Raw genomic sequence first — 25003 nt, 5'->3', positions numbered from 1 at the left:
CGTCCCAGGAAGGGTGTTGACACGACCTGGGCATCATAAAAGAGTTTTCCATGGCTTTACCCTTTGCACAGCTATCTCAGTCCCACAAACCTTGGAATGGTCTTTACAGTATATTGTAGGGGAGTTATCAAAGATTTCCACAGTATCTGAACCTATAGAATATGACATCTAGGGCAAGTGCATGATTTTTTGTTCTTTTACTAATGTAACTCCAGAACCCCATTTCTGGAGGGCAAGAACATTCTTGTTCTAGCAAATCGACTACTGCTCATTTTCAGAGCCTTCTGTCTTTGTTGTCACATACCTAGGCTTAGCATTCACCAAACACAAACGGGGGGGGGGGGGGGGGGGGGGGGGGGGGGGGGGGGGGGGGGGAGGGGGGAAGGGGGAAGCTGGGTGGCTCAACAGATTAAGAACCAGGTTCAGAGATGAAAGGTCCTGGGCTCAAATCTGGCCTCAGACACCTCCTAGCTGTGTGACCCTGGGCAAGTCATTTAATTCCCATTGCCTAATTCTTACCACACTTCTGCCTTGGGACTGATACTTTGTATTGATTCTAAAACAGAAGTAAGGGTTAAAAAAATCACCAAAGTAGGATTCAATTTGGAAAGGGGTTGGGAGTATTTCCAGAAATGACTATTAGTAAAGATATGAATAAAAAGTATTTAAAAAATCTCACCATGAAAGAGGAATATACTGGAAGAAGAGGTAAGAGAGAGGTAGAATGGGAGAAATTAGAAAAAGAGATGTGCATGGAAGAGATTTTACAATAGAGAGAAATGTGGGGGGTAGGATGGGGGCGATGGGCAATATCTGATCTCACTTTTATCTAATGGGTTCAAAGCAGGATATATATACATATATACGTACACATATACATTATATATATATATATATATATAACAGGCAGTTTTTGGAAGAAGAAATTGTTCTCTAATGTCGCATGGAAAAATGCTCTAAATCACTACTGATTAGGAAAATGTAAATTAAAATAATTCCAAGGTACTACCTCACACTTATCAGAAATAACAAGTGCTGGAAGGGATAAAGAAAAGTAGAGACATGAATGAACTGCTGTTGGAGTTCTCCTTACCCTCTTTTTTATTTATTTTTTTGGTTAGATTTATCTCGTTCTGAGAGGAGAAAAGGAGGATTATTTTTTTAAAAATATTTCTAAAATATAGATCATGGGGGACAGCTGGGTAGCTCAGTGGATTGAGAGCCAGGCCTAGAGATGGGAGGTCCTAGGTTCATATCTGGCCTCAGCCACTTCCCAGCTGTGTGACCCTGGGCAAGTCACTTGACCCCCATTGCCTAGCCCTTACCACTCTTCTGCTTTGGAGCCAATACACAGTATTGACTCCAAGACAGAAGGTGAGGGTTTAAAAATATATATATATATAGATCATGTACGAAGACCTTTATGAACTGATGCAAAGTGAAGTGAGCAGAACTAGGAGATCATAGTAGTAGTCTCTCAGTAACTGAGGATGATGATTATCTTTGTGCGTTTTCATCTGTGATGTAGATGAGTGTGCACAAAAACACTGGTGCGTGAAGGAGATTTAAGTGGAAAAGTCGGTGCACAGAGACAGTCCCCCTCTCTCGGCTTTGGAAAGCCTGGGTCCAGTGGCATGAAAAGTCGTTACACCTGGAGACTTCCTTTATACAGTAAAAACATTATTATAAGGATGATTTATGAAATACTTACCTCTTCCTTTTAAAGTAAAATTTTATATTTTCCCCAATTTTAAAAAATTGTTTTAAACATTCGTTAAAAGTTTTTTGGTTCCAAAATCTGTCCCCCCCTCTCTCTTTATTCCCCCCCCCCACAGTAAGCAATCTGATATAGATTATGTATGTGAAATCATGTAAAAAATTCCATATTAGTCATTTTGTGGAAGAAAACTTGAACAAACAACAAAAAAGAAAGTTACAAATAACATACTTTGTTCTGTATTCAGACTATTAGTTCTTTCTCTGGAGGCAGATGGCATTTTCCATCACGAGTCGTTTGGGATTGACTTAGATTATTGTATTGCCAAGCATAGTTGAAGACTTGGACATTTTAGTCAATATAATGATCCAAGACAATCCTAAATGAATCATGATGGAAAATGCTATCCTCCTCCTGAGAAAGAATTGATGAACTCTGAATGAAATTGAAATATAGTCTTTTTCTTACTTTCTTAATTTTTCTTGCCTTTTTCTTGTTGTGATATGGCAAGTACAAAAATAAGTTTTGCATAATTTCACACATATAATTGCCATCATTTTGTTTACCTTCTCAGTAGATGGGAGAGGAATAGGAGGGAGGGAGAGAATTTGGAATTCAAAAGAAAAAAGAATCCAAAAAAATTAAATAAATAATAAATATAAAAACCTTCACCACCATTTTAGCAACAAGTAAAGTAAATAAGGAATAAACCTCCAATCTCAAATATCTTAGGAAAAAAACACAATAATGATTATGCCTGTACAAACAAAGGAAACTCAAGCAAAGTAATAAATCACACACACACAAAAAACAAATAACAAAAGTTGGTTCTGTTCTCTTTCCAAATCTATGTGGACTCTCTTCCCTTTGTCTCCGTTTTCTTTTTCTTTTTATGACACAAACACAATTTTGCCAGGCTGTATGCTTATCTGGCTCTCCTGGTCTCTTTGCTCATTTTATCTGTTATTCCACATATCTTTGAAGCCTTTAAATTTTTTCTGGGACTCTACTAGTAGATTCTATGACTATACCATGTTTATCTGGTTCTCCATCACTTGAACATAAAAAAACATTTCTAGATATTTTTTGGCTATTGCAAATAAAGCAGTTATGAGCAGATAGCCATTTTGTACTTTATGAACCAAAGTACTTTCTGTACTCTTCAGAGCAAAAACTAGCAGTAGGATTTCTAGGTCAAACCATGACCTGTATTATGACTTTTTAATCTATTGCCGGGTTACAACAACAAGGTCATCTTTTTTTTTTTTAAACCCTTAACTTCCATCTTGGAGTCAATACTGTGTATTGGCTCCAAGGCAGAAGAGTGGTAAGGGCTAGGCAATGGGGGTCAAGTGACTTGCCCAGGGTCACACAGCTAGGAAGTGGCTGAGGTCAGATTTGAACAACAAGGTCATCTTTTAAAAAGTTTAGGAAATGAAAAGAGGAGAGCAGATTTCCCGGGATTCAGAGGAAGATTAGATAGGATGTCCTTGATGGATTGGAGGCTCTTAAGAGTGGAATTTTGAAGATTCAAATGGAAGCAATTCCAAGGGAATTACAAGCAATTACATAGGGAATTGTTGAGAGGGACTGATGAGGAGACACATAGAGGCCATCAGCCAAAAGAGATTTTCGGGGCCAGGATGCTCCATTTCATCTGTTCGCCAGGCTTTTCCAGGACCCTTAAGGAACATGGGAGGTGACTAGGCTCTCTGCCATTGTCTCCAGGTTCTATTGATTCCTTCAGGTATAAGCAGGGGCTCCTGTATGCCAGTTCCCTTTTAACCACTTCCCAGTCAAATGAACTTTTATAAAGAAATATTTACTTCCAAAGCATAATAAATATCTATACATACTCTATAATATGGGAGGCATCATTCCTCCTCTTCCCTAATACCACCTGAGGAGGGGAAAAGGATCAGGGTCATAGATTCAATCAGTTCCTGTATAACAGTCCTTTTTCCAAGGCCAAGCTCCCCTCTTGGACGTGAGCCCCAGGCACCCTGGCTTCTCAGGGTTGCCCTGCCAGGCTAACTGATGGCAACATCCTCTCAAGGATCCGGGATCTAAGGTCAACATGAGGTCTGGGGGAGATTACAGCCTGTACCTGAAATGGAGGATAAATAAAGCAGAACAGAGATCCCAGAGCCATTTCTCAGAGCCTGAAGGTGCAAAGGGAAACTTCAAAAGGATATCTTCCCCCCTTTTACTAGTTCAGTCCATGGAGCCCTCCTTGGAAGCTGAGCAGAAAAAGGAGGGAGACGTGCAATCTGCCAGTTCAAAAGATGTAACTTGTTCTGGCCAAACAACCAATTGAGAAGTTACTCCCACCTCCATGGATGGGCAGCCCAGGATATTTCTCTATTGACACAAATCCCTATTAAATTGGGTGTGATGCAATTTGTCCCAAAGTCAATAAGTATTTAGGTATACTAGACTTTCCGGCTATTGCGTGGTTTCACATGATCCCTTCTCCCCTCCTTCTCTCTCCCACTTTGTGCCCACCTCTCTCTTAGTGGGACCTGGTGTGTGGACAGAAGCCACTGAAATCCATTGTTCAGACAATATACATGGGAGGACAGCAGGCAGGAAGTATTGTTTTTGGGATACTCTCTGACAGGTAAGTGAAGGACTCACGTGAAGGATGATTAAAAAGAACATTTGAAATGATTTAGTGACACATTTTTGCAAGCTTCTAAAATAAGAGTGACCCAAGGCCAAAGCATGAAGGAGGCAGAACTTTGGAACGTTAAGCCTTTTTTTTTCTTTTTCTGCTCACCGAGGCAGCCTCACATTATGTTTAGGTGGTCCGGGGGGCCTTTTGAAACCACTAGAGCCCAGGCTGGCTGTTTCCATCCCTAAACTGGTCTCCTCGTTGTCTCCCAATATGCCTGCTTATACCAGGCTACCATCCAACTATCATCATCCCTTTGTGGGCCACAAACAAGCCATAGTCTCAGGAAGGAAAATACATTCTACCACTGATACTCACCCTGTCTAAGGTTGTTACACTTGGATGCCAAGCACTGTGGGAACCAGGTGGCTCTTTTTCTCTGCTTTCTTGCCTCTGGGTCAACTATTTGAGGGAAGGACCAAGAGTGAACTTCAAATGTGCAGAAGAAAAATAAGGTTTATGAGGAGGCCCGAGAGTCTCTTTGCTAACGATTAGCAGCAGGTGGATCACTTCCCTATTTCTGGGACTCTGGGTTCCAGAGATTTTCCCCATTGACGTTCTGAGTTTTTTCCTTGTTACTAGACTTAGGGTTGAATCTCATTAATTATAGACACACATTTGTTGTTGTTTTCTGGATTCTTCTTGTCTAACTCTTTGTGAACCCATTTTCAGTGTTCTTGGCAGGGATATTAGATTGATTTGTTATTTTTTTTCCAGCTCATTTTACAGATGAGGAAACTAAGGCAAAAGGTAACTTGCCCAGGATCACACATCTAGGAAATATTTGAGGCTGGATTTGAACCCAGATCTCCCTAACTTTAAGCCCAGCACTCTATCCACTAAGATATCTAACTTTCTCCTAGGCATATAGAAGTTAACTGACTTGTCTAAGGTCCAAGGCTGGATTTGAACTTGGGTCTTCCTGACTTCAGACCCAGTGCTCATTGAGCCACAGCTACCTCTGAATTTTTGTATAGGAGCTGTGATGAGTAGGCTGAGAGCAGTGGTGTCTATCCCTTCTGGTTCCTGAATATCTCCCCAATAATGCACTTGTCTACTGATAGATGAATGGTGATTAGGGTAACAGGAGGAGACAACCTTCTCATTAGTACTTTCTTTATAGAGAAGAGAGATGAATGGTTTCAAAGTAGGGCAGGTCAGAGCAGAGATAATGGTCGAAGAGGAAAAACTGGGTAAGAAACCGCTCACGCTTTGTCAGTGATACAGTTTTGTTTCTTTGCGGTCAGGTATGGTCGAAGGACAATGCTGCTGTGTTCCTCTCTGATGGCCACCATTGTTGGTTCCTGTGCATCCTTTATGCCCACCTATGCTGGCTATGTCGTATTCCTTTTCCTCAATGGAGTAGCTCTCACAGGCGTCACTATCACTTGTCTTTGCCTAAGTGAGTATCAGAGGAAGTCAGAATCCTGGTTGTTATACTATGGGGCAGAAGCCGGAACGGCAGAGCTCTTAGCAGCCTGGCGAGGAAAGGAGCTGGCAAGTTTTGGCAAAGTAAATCATAAGGAGTCTTAAAAAATTATTTATATTTTCCTCCAATATTCTTCCAGTCAAATGTAAGCTCCTTAAGGGAAGGGACTTTTTCATTTTCTTCTTATCATTGTCTCACAGCACAGTGCCGGAGACATAGTAAGTAATTATTAATTGCTTGGTGGCTTGACTAATCGAAAGAAAGTCAAGCTCTTGAGGGCAGACATACCATGTGCTAGCTTCATGGTAGAGGTCAATGAAGTCTGTCAAATTGCTTCAGTGCCTGTGTCAGAGTCACCCAGGAGCATGTAAACACCTGGAAGGCAGGGGCTGTGCCATTTTTGTCAGACATGTAACAAATGCTTGTTGAAATGTTTGCTGTTTGCTGTTGGCTGATGAGCAATTTGAGCGTGATTCTTATCGCTACTATTGCTCTGTTCTTTCCATATTTCATGCAGTGTGATTGATTTTGTTGTTGTTTTCCCTTAAGCCATAGAGTGGACACTTCCCAAGTCACTGATGATCGTGCATACGCTTGATTCTTATGCCTTCTCTGCTGGACAGATCCTCCTGCCTGGATGGGCTTACTTGGTTCGAGAATGGCGCTGGCTGCAGTTTTCTGCTTCAGTCTCATTTGGGATCATTTTTCTTTGTACTCTGTATGTGAACAGACAGAGAGACAATTATCCAAAAGCCTAGGGGTAAAGGGACAGTGGTTGCCAAGGAGGATATTGTGGGGGGACGTGGCATTGAGAAAGAGTGCTTTGCAAAGCTCCTTTGCAATCCTAAGCCCTTCTCCTCACTCCTCTTGTACCGTGCAGAGAAGTTTCTGCTATCTAATTCAGGATGCTGGCACAGACCAAAAGACCTTTGGTCATGCCCAAGGGGCCATATAAAGCTTCACAGGCCATTTGGTTAGGTCCAATTGGAAGAATCAATGAATGTTTCATGTGTTCTAGGTTAGGCCCAGCCAATACCCTCGCTGAATTTTTTCTCCACCATTGCCTTTAATAAATTTTGTCATACTTATGTGATTTTCAGGGTGGGCTGGGGCCCATTTCTGAAAGACCCTAAGGGGTCATTGACCCATACAACCAGAGCTTTTGGAAAGCTTGAGCTGCTGTGCTCCCAGGACAATCCCTGGAGGCTGACTCTTAGAACCCTCAATTTCTTTCAAAGATCAGCACAGGCACCACCTTCTACAAGACCCCTTTCAGATGCTGCCAGCTCTTAGTAGCTATTCCTGCCCTTCCCACCTGAACTTACCTTTATCTATTTTGTAGGTATCCTTTATCCATGTTGTATATATCCTTTATCTATTTTGTAAACATTCGTTATCCATTTTGTAAGTATCCTTTACCTTTTTTGTAGATATCCTTTATCCATTTAATATATATCCTTTATCTATTTTGTAAACATTCGTTATCCATTTTGTAAGTATCCTTTACCTATTTTGTAGATATCCTTTATCCATTTAATAGATATCCTTTATCTATTTTGTAAACATTCGTTTTCCATTTTGTAAGTATCCTTTACCTATTTTGTAGATATCCTTTATCCATTTAATATATATCGTTTATCTATTTTGTATATATCCTTTACCTATATATTGCCTCCTCTGGTAGAACATAAGCTTCCTCCCAAGGGCAAGGACTATTTTTGCTTTCATCTTTTTCTTCCTAGGACCTAGTACAGTGATTGGGTCATAACAAGCCCTTAAAGATTCATGTTGATTGATTAATTGATCAATTAGTAGGTATTCTCTGAGTGACTAGGAAATAATTTTCAATTTCCACTATAAGCCCAAGTTTGTTCATAGTCCAGGAGAATCCCAAGCGGGCATGTCAATTTTAGTGCCATCTAGATATTCCAAAAAGACCAAGGTGGGGAAGTGTACTAGATCTGTGTCCCAAGGCATTTCTTTGTCAATAGAAGTCCTCAGGAGCAATCAGAAACCAAATTCACTCAATAGAGGGACTCTTTTATTTTAGGATCTGTCTCCTTTGAGCATGTATCCTCTGGGGGTGAGGAAGCAGTCTGGAAAATAACCTACTATCCTCCTAATGCAGACTGCATACCTGGAATGGACCCATGGATAACTCTTCTGATTTAGGGACAGGGCTGCCTTGCTGCATTTGTGTTACATCCTCTGAGCTTCACTTTTATCTCAATTCTGTATTAGAGTTCTCCCAGAATCTGCTTGCTGGCTCATCACTCACAACAAACTCCATGTGGCTGTGAAGACCCTTCAGAAGGTGGCACGGATAAATGGTCAGAAGGAAGAGGGGAGAAAACTCACTCCAGAAGTATGACTTAAAGGAAACCTTGTAATTTATGATAACCTTCTTTCTAGGTTATTCAACAGTGTTTGTCCTTTACCCCCACATCAACAAGTATTCATTGTGGGTTTAGCTGGTACTATGTGCCAGGCACTGTTGTCGGTACTAGGGATATGAAGACCAAAATGAAATCATTCTTGCCCTTTATGGTTTACATTAACCTGAAGAGAAATATCAACTACAAGAGTGTATGTATATTAACATGTGCACAATATACAAAATGTATAAATATGAAACACAAAGCAAATCCAAGGTAATTCAGGGAGTACAGCATACTAACAACTGGAACTCTTAGGGAAGGTCTAATGTCCCTTGTAGATGGTGATACTTGAGCTGGGGCTTCAAGGGAACTGGGGATTGCACTCTCTATAAAAAATCATAGGCTTAGCACTAATTCTTATCTCAGAGCAGGAATTAATTTCTTCTGTAAATTAAACATTTTTGGTGCAGGGACACTAGTTCCTGGTGATATAACAATTTATAACAAAGTTTAGGGTTGTCAGATTAAAATTAAATATCCAAATACTCCAAATATTATTTTTATAAGTTTTTAAAATAATAATAATAATAACTTGAAGTAAAGGGAAGTAAAGTGAGAGAAAGAGAGTTTTTCCAGACACCTTAGCATTAAAAGAAGACCCTGAGGGTGTGGTTACAGAAACTTTTAACAACCAAATGTAAAAACGTATGTGAGGACACAGAGGAAAGGCAGGATAGCCAGAGGTCAGTTCCTCATTAACCTGTGAGGTGCTCGGACTTGCAGATAAGCTAAAAATAATTATTTGTTACTTTTAATCAAATAAATAATCAATCAGAATTTCTTAGGAGATACTCAACAAAAACACTGCTGCTGAGTGTGGGGTCAAAGAGTAATAGAAACATAACCCAATTTCAGGTATTTTTTAATATCAGGCTTTCATTCTTTTAAGGTTTCACTAAGGTTTCCAAGACAGATTGCCTAGTCTTTAGTTAGTAAAACAAATCAGTGAAGTATAACATACCAGTCTCTGCCTAGAGGGTAATTAATATACCCATCATCCCTGGCTTCTAGTGCGGGGTGGAGAATGTAACTGCAGTTTTGTTAGAAGTTTAACCTAGGAAGGGGGAACATAGGAATCTTTAGTTTTAATTCTGTAAGTATGATCTTTTGGTGATATTCTGGGGGGAATAAAGTGGAACATCTGTATTAATCCTATAGGTATTTTGCTCTCATCTATTTTCTCCCCAGGAACAATTCCAATAATAAGGGATGTTAGTGAGAGAAGTCACACAGTGGATGTTTCCATCCTTCCTGGGGGCCGCTTTGAAACACCTGGTTTCCACATGTGACTATGTCAAACAGCATGGCTTTGACGGCTCCTGGCAGGAATTCTGGGAAATACTAAAGGAGTTTTGGGGAATGTAGTCTTGGGGTACAAAATTCCAACTACACAGGGTCTTAGTTAGCTTGAGCCCATGTGGGGAATGCCTTAGATGAATTATTGGTGGGGGATCCATTGCAGTCCATTCATGAATGAATTCTGTGTGCCTTTTAATTGCTTTTGGAAGATGGCTACCCACACTTTGGACACCAGACTTGTGGGAGGCAGATACCATTTGCTTCCAAAGCCTTCACAAGACTGACATGTATTTCAATCCCTATGAAGAGACACATCATTTGTAAATTGAGTCCAAGGATAGAACTTAGAAATGAAATTAATGATCTCTTTGCTGAAATACTAAGCAGCCAATACTTCAGAATTCTGGAACATGAATCTTGGAGGAAGCAATTTCTTTAAAGCTTGTTCATAGCAGATGTTACCATTTGCCTTTATTTTCTGGATGCATTTGCTTAAATTGGTGGTATGAGGGTGGGGCTCAAGGCTTCCTTCCAACCATAAGTTACATTGGATAAAGGGGCAGAAAGCTGTCCCAGAGGTATAGGGCTTGCCAAGTTTCCCTTTGACATGAAGATAGCAGATAGCGAGAGTGGAAAACAGGGAAGCTTTCTAGGGACAGTTCAAATTTTCCTTCAAGCCAGAGGGATAAAGGGACACCTTTGCAGAGGGTTGCTGGTTTTAAAGTGTTGAGGCAGCAGTCCTTGAATAGTGATGGTTGGGGCAATGGTGGTGGTCTCACTAGAGAAAAGGGCTAATTTCAGGAATGGCTCACAGTGTGGGATAATGGACAGATCCCTGGTCAGAGCACCTAGGATCAAATTCTATTTCTAAGGCTTATCATCTCTGTGATTTTGATCAAGTCACTTAATCAGAATTTCCTCCTCTGTAAAATGAAACTTTTGGATTAGAAGGCCTTAGAGGAACCTTAAGAGTTGAGACCTAGGATCATTGTCCATGGTGCCTCAATGACATTATAGGGTGGGTGAATCTTCAGGTGGTCTGAAAGCATGGGGAGGGCATGGCTTGAGTTTGCCAGATAGTTGTAGGCAGGGCTTGGCATATTGACAGCTACCATAGCTTCTTACTGTCAGTAAGTTGATATAAGAACAATGATTCCCCCCATTCCTCATCTCTTTAAAAATCCCATAATTTAATACCAAGTATCCCTCCTCTGCCCTCTTCCCTGGCCAGGTTGTGATGTCTTATATTGAAGAGGATCTTGCAGGTGTGAAGGCTTCTCCTTTTTTCACAGACCTTGTCCGGACACCAGGAATACGTATAACCACATTCTGTCTCATGCTTGAGTGGTGAGTGGGTCTTGTTTTTAGCCAGCTCTTTTTACCCCAAATATCAACATCCTCATGAGGAGTTCGAAGTAGTCACGCTACAATCTAGGTCCTAAGGGCACTATCCTTCTGCATGTGGGTGGACCTGAAAGATTAGGGGTCAGAAATATGAGAATATGGTACATATGAGTTGCTTGAGATGTGAAGAGTATTATTTGTATTTTATTTATTATTTGTATGTATTTATTTTTAAATTTTATTTGGTCAATTTCAAACATTCTTCTTTGGTTACAAAAATCATATTCTATTCCTCCCTCCTCTCCCCCTGACCTTCCTGTAGCTGATGTGCAATTCCACTGGGCATTACATGTGTCCTTGATCAGAACCTATTTCCATGCTGTGATGTTTGCACTAGGATGTTCCTTTAGTGTCTATATCCCCAACCATATCCCCCTCGATCCATGTAATCAAGTAGTTGTTTTTCTTCTGTGTTTCTACTCCCACATTTTTTCCTATGAATGTGGTTAGTGTTCTTTCTTATAGATTGCTCCAGGTTGTTCAGGATCACTACATTGCCACTAATGGAGAAGTCCATTACATTCAATTGTACCACAGTGTATCAGTCTCTGTGTACAGTCCTGGTTCTGCTCCTTTCACTCTGCATCACTTCCTGGAGGTTGTTCCAGTTCCCATGGAATTCCTCCACTTTATTATTCCTTTGAGCACAATAGTATTCCATTACCAACAAATACCACAATTTGTTCAACCATTCCCCAATTGAATGGCATCCCCTCATTTTCCAATTTTTTTTTGCCACCACAAAGAGAGCAGCTATGAATATTCTTGTACAATTCTTTTTCCTTATTATCTCTTTGGGGTACAAACTCAGCGGTGCTATGGCTGGATCAAAGGGCAGACAGTCTTTTACCGCCCTTTGGGCATAGTTCCAAATTGCCCTTCAGAATGGTTGGATCAATTTACAACTCCACCAGCAATGAATTAATGTCTGGACTTTGCCACATCCCCTCCAGCATTCATTACTTTCCATTGCTGTCATGTTAGCCAATTTGCTAGGTGTGAGGTGATACCTCAGAGTTGTTTTGATTTGCATTTCTCTGATTATAAGAGATTTAGAACACTTTTTCATATGCTTATTAATAGTTTTGATTTCTTTAACTGAAAATTGCCTATTCATGTCCCCTGCCCATTTATCAATTGGAGAATGGCTTGATTTTTGGTACAATTGGTTTAGCTCTTTATAAATTTGAGTAATTAGACCTTTGTCAGAGGTTTTTGTAATGAAGGTTGTTTCCCAGTTTGTTGCTTCCCTTCTAATTTTGGATGCATTAGTTTTGTTTGTACAAAAACTTTTTAATTTGATGTAATAAAAATTATTGATTTTACATTTTGTGACTTTTTTTCTAGCTCTTGCTTGCTGTTAAAGTCTTTCCTTTCCCAAAGATCTGACAAGTATACTATTCTATATTTGTGCAATTTGCTTATAGTTTCCTTCTTTATATTCAGGTCATTCACCCGTTCTGAGTTTATCTTGGTTTAAGGTGTGAGATGTTGCCATACTGTCTTCCAATTTTCCCAGCATTTTTTATCAAATAGTGAGTTTTGGTCCCCAAAATTGGGAACATTCGGCTTATCATAGATTGTCTTGCTGAGGTCATTTACCTCAAATCTATTCCACTGATCTTCCTTTCTGTCTCTTAGCCAGTACCAAGTTGTTTTGATAACCACTGCTTTATGGTATAGTTTGAGATCTGGGACTGCAAGTCCTCCTTCCTTTTCATTTTTTTTTCATGATTTCCCTGGATATCCTTGATCTTTTGTTCTTCCAAATGAACTTTGTTATGTTTTTTTCTAATTCAGCAAAAAAGTTTTTTTGGTAGTTCAATGGGTATGGCACTAAATAAGTAGATTAATTTGGGTAGGATTGTCATTTTTATTATGTTAGCTCGTCCCACCCATGAGCAATCAATGTTTTTCCAATTGTTTAGATCTAGTTTTAATTGTGTAGAGAGTGCTTTGTAGTTGTGTTCGTATAGTTCCTGTGTTTGTCTCAGCAGATAGATTCCTAAGTATTTTATTTATTTTTTTATTTTAAAATTTATTAAAAAATTTTTTTTAAATTTTAAAATATTATTTATATTTGTCTAGGGTGATTTTAAATGGAATTTCTCTTTCTAATTCTTGCTGCTGAAATGGATTGGAGATATATAGAAATGCTGATGACTTATGCAGGTTTATTTTGTATCCTGCAACTTTGCTAAAGTTGTTGATTGTTTTGACTAGCTTTTTGGTTGATTCTCTAGGATTCCATCATAACATCCGGAAAGAGTGATAGCTAGGTCTCCTCATTGCCAATTCTAATACCTTCAATTTCTTTTTCTTCTCTAATTGCTACTGCTAGTGTTTCTAGTACAATGTTACATAATAGTGGTGATAATGGGCATCCTCCTTTCACTCCTGAACTTATTGGGAATGCATCTGGTCTATCTCCATTGCAGATGATGTTGACTGATGGTTTTAGATAAATACTTTTTATTATTTTTAGGAAAGGACCTTCTATTCCTATACTTTCTAGTGTTTTCAATAGGAATGGGTGTTGTATTTTGTCAAAGGATTTTTCTGCATCTATTAAGATAAACATGTGATTTTTGTTTGTTTGCTTGTTGATATGATCAATTATGTGGATGGTTTTCCTAATATTGAACCATCCTTGCATTCCTGGTATAAATCCCACCTGATCATAATGAATAACCCTTGTGATGACTTGCTGGAGTCTTTTTGCTAGTATCCTATTTAAGATTTTTGCATCTATGTTCATGAAGGAGATTGGTCTGTCATTTTTTCCCCTCTGTTTTTGACCTGCCTGGCTTTGGGATCAGTACCATATTTGTGTTACAGGAGGGATTTGTTAGAATTCCTTCTTTGCTTATTATGTCAAATAGTTTGTATAGTATTGGGATTAGCTATTCTTTGAATGTTTGATAGAATTCACTTGTGAATCCGTCAGGCCCTGGGGATTTTTTCTTTGGGAGTTCTTTGATGGCTTGTTCAATTTCTTTTTCTGATATGGGATTATTTAAGAATTCCATTACTTTTTCTGTTAATCTAGGCAATTTATATTTTTGTAAATATTCATCCATATCACCTAGATTGGCATATTTATTGCCATATAATTGGACAAAATAGTTTTTAATGATTGCCTTAATTTTCTCTTCGTTGGAGGTGAGGTCTCCATCTATGATACTGTTAATTTGGTTTTCTTCTTTCCTTTTATTTTTATTAGATTGACCAGTATTTTGTCTATTTTGTTTGTTTTTTCAAAATACCAGCTTCTAGTCTTGTTTATTAGTTCAATAGTTCTTTCACTTTTGATTTTAAATTATTTCTTGCTTAATTTTTAGGATCTCTAATTTAGTTTTCTTCTGGGGATTTTTAATTTGATTGCTTTCAAGTTTTTTGATTTGCATGTCCAATTCATTGACCTCTGCCCTCCCTAATTTGTTAATATATGAGCTAAAGGATATAAATTTTCCTGAGTACTGCTTTGGCTGCATCCCGGAGATTTGGAAAGGATTTCTCGTCATTGTTATTTTTCTCAATGAAATTATTAATTGTTTCTATGATTTGTTCTCTAACTAACTGATTTTGGAGAATCATATTATTTAATTTCTAATTAATTTTTGATTTGGCTCTCCATGTACCCTTACTGATCATTATTTTTATGTCATTATTATCTGAAAAGGTTGTATTTATTATTTCTGCTTTTCTGCATTTGTTTGTCATGTTTTTATGACCTAGTACATGGTCAATCTTTGTGAATGTACCATGTGCTGCTGAAAAGAAGGTGTATTCCTTTTTGTCCCTATTTATTTTTCTCCATATATCTAGTGACTCTCATTTTTTCTAAGATTCCATTCACATCTTTTACCTCTTTCTTATTTATTTTTTGATTTGATTTATCTAAATTTGATAGTGGTAGGTTCAGGTCTCCCACTAGTATAGTTTTACTATCTATTTCCTCCTTTAACTCCACTAGTTTCTCCTTTAGAAATTTGGATGCATACATGTTGATTACTGATATTTTCTCATTGCTTATACTCCCTTTTATCAGGATGTATTTACCTTGCCTATCCCTTTTAATCAGATGCATTTTTACTTTGGCTTTGTCAGATATCATTATTGTAACTCCTGCCTTCTTTCTATCAGTTGAGTCCCAATAGGTTTCACTCCAACCTTTAATTTTAACCTCATGAGTATCTACCCACCTCAGGTGTGTTTCTTGTAGACAACATATGGTAGGATTTTGGATTCTAATCCACTCTCCTATTTGTTTTCATTTTTGGGTGAGTTCATCCCATTCGCATTCAAAGTTATGATTGTCACTTGTGTATTCCCCAGCATTTTGATATCCTCTCCTAGTTCTACCCTTTCTTCCTTTGCTATATCCTTTTAAACCAGTGGTTTGCTTTTAATCAACCCCCCTAATGCCCTCCCTTAATATGCTTCCCTTTATGGCCCCTCACTTTTTGTTTCCTTCTTGTTTTTTAATGGTCTGTTAAGTTCCCTCCCCCATATATTTCCCTCCCTTTTTGTACTCCCTCTCCCCTACCCCTCTTAGTTTTCCCTTCTCACTTTCCCTGTAGGATAAGATAGAATTCAAGACCCCAATGGGTCTATATGCTCTTCCCTCTCAGTATTGATTTCACTGAGAGTAAGGTTTAAGTATTACTTATTAGCACTCTCTTTCTCTCATTCTTATAAGAGTATTCTTCCCCTCTCCTTCCCATTTATACCTTTGTGTGATAAAGATTATCCTATTTGTTTTATTTCTTCAGGTATCTCTTGGTGCTCTCTTTGATTCCCCCCCTCCCTTTTTCTTTTTTTTGCATATCATCTTATAGCCCTTAATGCCCCAACCTCTTACTGTGAATGATGAAGAGTATTATTTGATTAGTCCTGGAATAAGACCATTCCCATTTTGGTACGGGGGTAGAGGACCCTTTGGACCCCCCCCCCCATCTTGAGAGGAATCTCAGGTCAAAGAGTATGTGAGGAATTTCTCAATCCTGGTCCTTTGAAGTCCTAGCTAAAGAAAGTTGACTTTCCTGAAAGGGACAAACTGCATGATTAAAGGAGCATTTCCCTATGACTTTTGATAAGAGTTTTTCTTTTTTTTTATTGAACAAATTTTATTTAATTAATTAATTTAGAATATTTTTCCATGGATACATGATGATAAGAGTTTTTAGAACATCTTCTGATTGCATATCAAACATATTTGTGCTTCTATCCTAGACACGGGAACATTACCTCATCCTCCTTGTTTGTCCCCCTTCCCTTTTCTGTTCCTTTAAGGTATAAAAATCCTAGACCCCTTCTCTTCAGGGAGGCAGACCTCACCTGCACCTGCCTCCCAGCCATTCACTCAATAAATTCATCTATTTAAAAATATTCCGTAGAGCCTGGTAATTCTTTAAGAGGATACCTCCTCAACCCGACAATATCAAGCTCTCCCCTCACAATTTCGTGGCTAAAGAATCATTGGGTTGAAATGAAAACTAAGAATATGCATCACAGGTTTACACTATAATAACTGTTTCTACTTCCAGGTTTGCTTGTGGCTTCTCCTTTTATGGACTGGGTTTAGACTTGCAGAAATTTGGGTTCAGCATTTACTGGGTCCAATTGATATTTGCACTTATAGATCTGCCAGGAAAGCTGCTGTCTTCCATCAGTATGTCTTACCTGGGACGTCGAGTTACTTTAATTTCCTTTATGCTTCTTCCTGGAGTTTTGATCATCATTAGCATCTTTGTACCTCAAGGTGAGACACTGATGAAAATAATCCAATATTTATGAATCACCTACAATACATAAGGGGCATATTGGGGTTGCAAATATCAAATAAGAGGTGTTTGGCATTCTTTCCACCAGTCAGAAGCCATGTTTTCCTCTACATATGCAACTGGTTAGTCATTTTCAGTCATTTCTGACTCTCCATGACCCCATTTGGGGTATTCTCAGCAAAGATAGTTGAATGGTTTACCATTTCTTTCTCCAACTCATTTTAGAGGTGAGGAAAATGAGGCAATCAGGGTGAAGTGATTTGTGAAGGATCACACAGGAAGTATCTGAGGTTCAATTTGAACTCGGGTCTTCTTAAATCCAAGATTGGTGCTCTATCCACTATACTACCCCCATTATACATACATACATTCATACATTAGACAAAACACTTCAAAATGGGAGGATGTTGGATTAAATTCACTAAAGTGAGGAATTCTGATTGTGGAGGGCTAATTCTCTGGGGGAAGCTCCAGGTGGTCAATTGACCCATTAACTACATGTGCAGTGACTATTGAGGGCTACACTTGAAACCCTGCTTTATAAACAGAACAGGTTTTAAAAATAAAAATAAAGGGCCAATAATAAATAGAGAATAGCTCTAGCAACTTTTCATAGCTTGAAAGATTACCTCCCCTGAAGAGGAATGCAAATGAATGGACATGAAAATACAGGCCTGGGAGGCACCTAGCCATCACAGGTTAAAAAATGCTGGATCTGTAGTCAGGAATACCTGAGTTCAATTCTAGCCCCAGACACTTATTAACTATGTTCTTGTGGGCAAATCACTTAACCTCTGCCTGCCTCAGTTTCTTCAACTGTAAAATAGGGACAATAATAGCACTCACCTCTATTTCTGAGGGTTGTTGTGAAGATCAAATGAGATATTTGTAAAGTACTTGGGAAATTTCCTGGCACATAGTAAGCAGTTAATAAATAATTATTTCCTTTATTCCTTCATTCCTTTCTTCATTCCTTCACTCTTCCTTCCTCCTTCTTTCCTTTCTTGCCTCCTTCCTTTATTCCTTCCCTCCCTCTTTCCATTCCTCTTTATTTCACTCCTTCCTCATCTCTCATCTCATTGTTTGTCCTCAGACATGCCTGTCTTTTGGATGATACTTAGTGTGCTTGGAAAAGGGTTCCTGGGAGGGGCCATTTCCTGCCTCTACCTTTATATAGAAGAACTCTACCCAACTGAAATCAGGTAAGAGACCAGGAAAGACAATGTGACAAGAATGCTATAAATTAATAATGGTAAACTATTCTTAACATTGACTCAAGCAGGTATTGTGGCACTAAGTCATTGGCCTGGAAACAGCCCAGTGAGGCAAAGTTCTATTATATTCAATTTAACAAAAATTTTTTTCAGTGCCTATTATGTGCCAGGAACTGGGAATAGAAAGACAGAAATAAAAGCTTCTTCTGAAGTTTATTGCCTAGGTGACCTTGGGCAAATCAAGACATTTCGGAAGGTTTGCTCCTCTGAACAATGAAGAGTTCATTTAATTTAGGTTTCTGATTCTATGATATTAATTCAATAATATTATTTGTTAGCAATGTCATAATTTATCTGTGCTATATTAGTGAACATATGCAGGGACCCCTCTTGGTTCCTCAGATACATGAGGGGTTTTCTAATAAGTAAGACTATAAGGGCTTAAGGATCATGAAAATATTAGGAAGGGTTTGAATAGGATACTGGGAATAACATTTGGTCACTTAACCTTGAGCTAGAAGTGACAGTTAAAGGACAATAATTTGTTTTAAGCAATGTCATAATGAATGCTTTTTGAGCCCAAAGATGGAGCTCATGGATGATTGATAGTGTCAACTTGGAAAAACACAGAACCACTGAAGGAGTCATAAAATCATATCTTTAATCAGGAAAAGAGACAAGTCCTTCATATCTGGCCACCACACAGAGCCCAGTGCTACATACCACACAGAGTCAAGACTCTGAGGCTCTGGAGGCAGTGTTTCTGGGAAATTCACCACCAAAGATGATTTTCCAAAGAATAATAGAACACAGGGGCCTTATATACCTGTACGATTTAAATTAACGTCCAAAACTCCAAGTATTATATTTATAAAATTTATTAATAATCACTTGAAGTAGAAAGAAAATAAACTAAAAGAAATAGAAGTTCAAACATAATTATCTAACAAAAAGTAAACCCACATGAGTAAATTCTCCAGCCTGATTCTGCTGCTATGATCAAGGGAGAGAGAGAGAGAGAGAGAGAGAGAGAGAGAGAGAGAGAGAGAGAGAGAGAGAGAGAGAGAGAGAGAGAGAGAGAGAGAGAGAGAGAGAGAGAGAGATTGGCGAGGCTACACAAAACTTATATCCTCCCTACTTTAGCATGTAATGTAAGAAGGAAAGTAGAATGCTGGGAATTGAAGTTCTGGGGAACAGATTCTAATTACACAACCCCCTCTGTGATTCTGTGATATGGAAATCACTTTAAAAGACTGATATATATTAATTTAAGGTCGCCAAGGAATTCAGCTATGTAATTCCTAAATGAAAACTCAAGTCAGCAGTCAACCTTTTATGGAGTTTTAATTACAAACAGGAGGAAGAAAGGTATTAGAGATAGAGATAGATAGATAGATAGATAGAGAGAGAGAGAGAGAGAGAGAGAGAGACAGAGAGACAGAGAGAGAGAGGGGAGAGACAGAGAGAGACAGAGAGAGAGAAAGAGAAAGAGACAGAGAGAGACAGAGAGAGAGGGAGGGAGAGAGAGAAAGAGACAGAGAGACAGAGAGAGAGACAGAGAGAGGGAGGGAGAGAGAGAGAGGGAGAGACAGAGACAGAGACAGAGAGAGAGGGAGACAGAGACAGAGACAGAGAGAGAGAGAGAGAGGGGAGAGAAGGGAATAGGACTTAAATACCCCCTCTGCTTAGGCTGGGCCAAAGGCCCAAGCCTTTAGATAGCTGAGGCAAAGAAAAGAGATCAGTCCCTATCACTCAAGTGACCAAAATGGAGAAACAGTCTCAGGGGCCTCCACCTCCAGCCTCCTTCAGAGCAAGCCCTCCTCTCAGACCTCTCCAGGAGCTCTCCCTCCAGGACCTCTCTCCTCTCAGACTCCTCCAAAGCAAAACCTCTCAGAGCAAAACCTCCTCCTCTTGTCCTCAGACCCCGCTATCTTTAAGGAAACCATCTAAGTCCCCTCCCCTCAGTTCTCACATCTACCAATCACTGTCGATGTCTCCCCAGTGCCAATGGTGGCTCCAGCTTAACCCAGGACTGCCCAGAGGTCTGTTTTTTTTGCACATGTCTGTTGAAGGTCATATTCTCAAATAATTAAATCTTGATCTTTGCTGCAGCCCTTCCTAAATCCTGTTACTCTGAGTAGGGTGGAGATTGTAAGTTCCAAGACCTGGTTCTGTCATTCCAAGTATCTCTATTGTATCAATTCTAAAATCAATCATGACTCAAAGAACTTCCTGTTCTATGCTTAAGCATAGTTCAAAGCCCTTTCCATTGTTTAGCAAAAGGTTTCTGTCCTAAAGTAGTCTTAAGTAGGGAGGAGAAGGATCCTCCCTTGCCAAGGAGTTTCATATTCCAATAGAGTTCTTACTATCAGTAGGAAATTTTTCAATGAAATTTCCCAATAGGGAAATTTCCAACATTCATAAGTCTAAGACATTTTAAGGTTTACAATTCCAATGGAATATGAGCATATAGAATTCTCTCAGATTTACATGCCTAGTTTCCCCATGGAATCAGTACATATAATCAACATTTATCTCTAAAGATCTTTAACTAGAGGTACATTCAATATTGCACTTTCTAAGGGGGAAATTACAATAATTTGGGGATAAGAGTGAAATAAAAGAGAGAGAAAACAAAATGAATAGTTGCTAGGCACATTGAGAAAAAGCCAATTGGGGGAAGTCCCTTTTAGCATAAGAGTTTACATTCAAAATAAATGCATTCAATACCCCCCTCCCCCCAGTACAATTTCACTACATCCCAAAATTCATTCTGGATATTTTTATGCAGATGTATGGGGTTTCTGCAAGCATCTCCATGGTGCCTTCTCCAAACAATTCACTTTCTAGATTCAGGGAGGTAGGAAATTTCTTATCCTAAAATTACTCTCAAACAAGAAAATTTTTTATAAATCTAGAATTTTATGACAATCATAGAATTTCCCTTGAGGAGGGTGTTGACCAACAGATGGATCACCCAGGGATACATGGATGAGTTATGAGGTATGTGAATCAATTCTTAAAAGGAAGTAAGAAACATAAAAAAACCAAATGGAAGAAAAGAAAAAAAAATCAAAATTAAATAGTATATAAAAATTCTGAGGTAGCGAGAATAAGCTCATAACAGGTTCTAGAATCAGCACCCAATAAAGTGATTTATGTCCCACAAGCCTGTAGGACCATTGCAGTAATATGCACTTACCTGATCAGCAGCCAGGACTATAGAAAATTGCCACACTATGAAGGCCAGAAAAGGGATTAGATTTTAGCAGCAAATGGGAAATATCATTTCCTGGCCTGGTTTTACCTTTGCTCTTAGGGATAGGGGAGTCAGAATGGCAGCCAAACTGAGGTACTTTATTTGAATCTGGCATGGGGAAATCTTGCATCTGGCATTGTCAACAGCTACTTCCTTGAACCCCAAAACAAGTCCTTTGTCTTAGCACAGATTTTCATCAATCCTACCAGGATTGATTGATCTCCTTGATCTTGTGCTTCTTGGCACTGTATAATGGCTCTTTTGTTATCCTTTCTCCTGGAATCAGACACAATCATTAACCAAAATCACATAATACTTAATAATTAATGACAGGTTTCCATAGTCTAAAGCTTTTGGGTATGCATTAATATTAGGGCTAATGGATATTGTAAACTTATATTAGTGTAAAATCAAAAAATGATTAATATTGGGTTCAAGTACAAAAAATGAGAGAAAGAAGAAAACTCAACTACTCTATTACACATACAAAGAAAAACAATAATAAAATAAAAAAAAATATACAGTTCACAATCAATTACACACTGTGTTTGCCAAGGAGAGGCACAATACAAAGGTTCCTCACCCAAAAATGAGATTGATTTCTTTTTTAACTTGGCCATGATTCACAGTGTGAGTGAATATAATTTTTTTTTTTTTACCAAGTAGCGGCTTTATAAAAAACAGTAGTAGAAGAGTTAATGCACATTCAAGGAAGTACCCAAATTCCCCAAATCACAAGAGCCCATTTAATGACAAAGCAAACAAACCTGCTATCATTAGGATTCACATAAGTTGCTGTGTGACATTAAAAAAAAAAAAAAAACCTTTGAAGCTCATGGATACTTGTCACAATTCTCCAGATCTAGCCAATCTTTCTACTTTGGCTGAGCCATTTTAAACAAAGTCTGTTACTGCCATCATTCCAAAATTTGACAGGAGAGCCCAGAAAAATCTTTGTACTGTTGATGAAAACTTTTTGAGTATAAAATATCACTAAGAATTTAGACCATTCTGGTGAAAGGATAGAATAAGTTGAAAATGTATAAATATAAAAACCATCCAGAAGTCATTAGGCTCCATGGGGAATGCTCCTTACCTGAAGCCATCCAGAGGTACCATGCCCCCTGGAAAACCTTCCCATCCATCATATGAGACTGTAACAGCCATAAAAGGCTTGTCTTTATATGTCCCATCCATTACATTTTTATAAATGCAGAGGTAGGGAATACAATAGTGCTATAGCACTTCACTTCAACTACTAAATGGACCCTTTACTTCTTGTTACAAATAACTCAAAAGCAGGCAAATTATCAATCAGCTTAAAAGCGGTAGTGGTGCTACTAGATACATGAAAATTACTTTCGAAGACCCTTTAAAATCAATTTAAAAATTTAGGTCATTAAATTCTCCAAAGGTTGTATACAGGTTGTAACCACTTTGATGGAATCCATCCATCATCATTTATGTGACAATTAACAAAGGCAAAAAGGCAGAAAAGGCTGTATAGGCAATATATGACCTTGATGAATCTGGTGACAAACCCAGCATCCATAAGGACCTATCATCAGATTTGCTAAAATGACAAATGTTGGAGGGGTTGTGGAAAAATGGGCACACTGATGCACTCCTGGTGGAGCTGTGAACTGGTTCTGCCATTTTGGAGAGTAATTTGGAACTATGCCAAGAGAGTTATAAAGCTGTGTTTACCCTTAGATCCAGCAGTACCCTTGTTGGATTTATTTCCAAGGAGATCAGGGAAAGAGGAAAGGGACTCATATGTTTCAATATATCTATAGCAGTTTTATTCATGGTGGCAATGAATTGGAAGCTGAGGGGATGCCCATCCACTTGGGAATTGCTGAACAAATTGTGGTCTATGATTGAGCCGATGATGCACCATAAGAAATGATGAGCATGCTGATTTTTAAAACCTTAGAAAGAACTACACAAGATAATGAACAGTGAAATGAGTAGAACCAGGAGAACATTATACACAGCCACAGAATTAATGCTTGACGAATAAACTGTTAATGTTACTTCCAGAAAGTGAACAGAAAGCTCCTATGCTATGTGTTGGGGAAAGAAGGGGAAAAGCAGTAGACTCCTGTGCTCTGGAGTGGCATCCATTCTAACTTCTTTTTTCCTTTGATTTACTCACAGACAGATGGGCCTGAGTGCTGGTCTATTTAGTATACGCTTTGGCGCATTTCTATCTCCCATGGTCTTCATTGGGGGCAGCTACTTCCCTATTCTGCAGCCCTTGTTGTTTGGGATGGTCCCCATCGTTTCCGCAGCTTCTGCCTGCTTCTTGACTGAGACTCGTGGCCTTCCACTTCTGGACACCATCCAGGAGGCAGAGAACAGGTCAGCTTCTGACACCTTTCAAGGTGTCATATTTTGGGAAGCTTAAAGTTGGCTGGTGGGTCTTTTGGGCTGATCTCTCTGGTTCTACTGGCTCAGAGTCCACAACGATGTCTCTAGAAATTCTTTCATTAGTTGCATAGTTTCATTCCAACCTAAGTCACGACATATCTTTTTCTATATCGCTTTCTTTAAAAAAAACATTTAAATAGGAAGGAAGGAGAAAGGCATTTATTAAGTACTTATTATTAACGAGGTACTGTATTAAGTACTTTAAACATATCTTGTTTGAGGCTCGCCACAGTCTTGGGAGGTGGGTGGCATTATTATCACCATTTTACTGTTAAGGAAACTGAGGCAGATAGCTAATTAGTGTCTGAAGCTAGATTTGAAATCAGGGCTTCCTGACTCTTGGCCCACTACTCTATCCATTGAGCCACCTAGATGCCTCTAATGCCTTAATTTTGTTAAATGGTTACAGTAACGATTGGTTTAATTCATCAAGTATTTAAAGACCTCTGAGTGGAGATATTCTAGGCATATTATACATGCTTCACCTCGATTTTCTCTTGACTATGCTCTTCAAATACATCAGCAAATTACAATTCACAAATGTTTATTAAATACCTACCCTATGCAGGGCTCTGTGCTACATGCTGAACGTACATGCTTCTTATAGAAAAGCATGATTTATCACGTGTTCATAAGGTCCAGGACTTGGGTTTGGGTTTTCCAAGATGACTCTATTACAAAAATGAACAATATGTGTATGAGATGATACGGCTTAAAGAAATAGAGACGGTCTGAGGGACAGAAGCAAGGTTTCATCTTTCTCATGAGAAGAGGTCCTGCCCTAATGGCGAAGCCCAACGCGTGGGTGCAGATGCAAGCATTTGATAGATTCCTGACCCAGGGCCCCCTCCCCTCTCTGTTCTATATCCCATGATCTGGGGCTGAACTTATAACCTAGGTGTGAAAGTTAGAATTAGAATTAGAAATTAGAATTAATTTATTAGAATTAGAATTAGAAAATTAGATTAGAATTAGAAAACGGGGTGTTACCCAGCAGGAGCCCCCATCACGAGTCTCAACAGGCTGGGGGAGGAGATTATGAAGAGGTAGCTGTGGCCTTAGGAGTGACTCTTCTGACTTCTAAAGGTCCCCCAGGAGAGCCTAATGGTTTGCTCTCTTTGCAATAAGCGATCTCTCCACTCACTGGGCTTATGGCAATAACGGAATACCCTTGAGATTCTGTTTTTAAACCCTTCCCAGGTTTCCTTTTTCTTTTTTCTTTTTTTAAAAATATATTTTATTTGATCATTTCCAAGCATTATTCGTTAAAGACATAGATCATTTTCTTTTCCTCCCCCCTACCCCCCATAGCCGACGCGTAAGTCCACTGGGCATTGGATGTTTTCTTGA

General features: G+C 38.8%; 1 protein-coding gene across 1 annotated transcript; it reads left to right on the top strand.

Annotated features, from left to right (window-relative positions):
- The first annotated feature begins 3794 nt into the window (after positions 1 to 3794).
- LOC103093685 (solute carrier family 22 member 20-like) lies at positions 3795 to 24780 on the top strand. The gene is made up of 8 exons (XM_056803727.1): positions 3795 to 4004; positions 4234 to 4337; positions 5639 to 5903; positions 10789 to 10904; positions 16511 to 16725; positions 17841 to 17949; positions 23381 to 23584; positions 24651 to 24780. The coding sequence occupies exons 1-8, from the start codon at positions 3795 to 3797 to the stop codon at positions 24778 to 24780; spliced, it is 1353 nt and encodes a 450-aa protein (XP_056659705.1).
- Positions 24781 to 25003: the final 223 nt, after the last annotated feature.

The sequence above is a fragment of the Monodelphis domestica genome, chromosome 6 (genome assembly GCF_027887165.1).
Source record: "Monodelphis domestica isolate mMonDom1 chromosome 6, mMonDom1.pri, whole genome shotgun sequence".
NCBI lineage: Eukaryota > Metazoa > Chordata > Mammalia > Didelphimorphia > Didelphidae > Monodelphis > Monodelphis domestica.
The sequence above is the reverse complement of the archived record's forward strand: the minus strand, read 5'-3'. Positions and strand labels throughout refer to the sequence as shown.

What these genes read in the sequence shown, in the direction of transcription:
- LOC103093685 (XM_056803727.1), top strand. Translation starts at nt 3,795, where the DNA reads ATGAGGTCTGGGGGAGATTACAGCCTGTACCTGAAATGGAGGATAAAT. An exon ending in TTCTGTCTCATGCTTGAGTG is followed by an intron (nt 10,905 to 16,510) that starts GTGAGTGGGTCT and finishes TTCTACTTCCAG; the next exon opens with GTTTGCTTGTGGCTTCTCCT. An exon ending in CTCTACCCAACTGAAATCAG is followed by an intron (nt 17,950 to 23,380) that starts GTAAGAGACCAG and finishes ATTTACTCACAG; the next exon opens with ACAGATGGGCCTGAGTGCTG.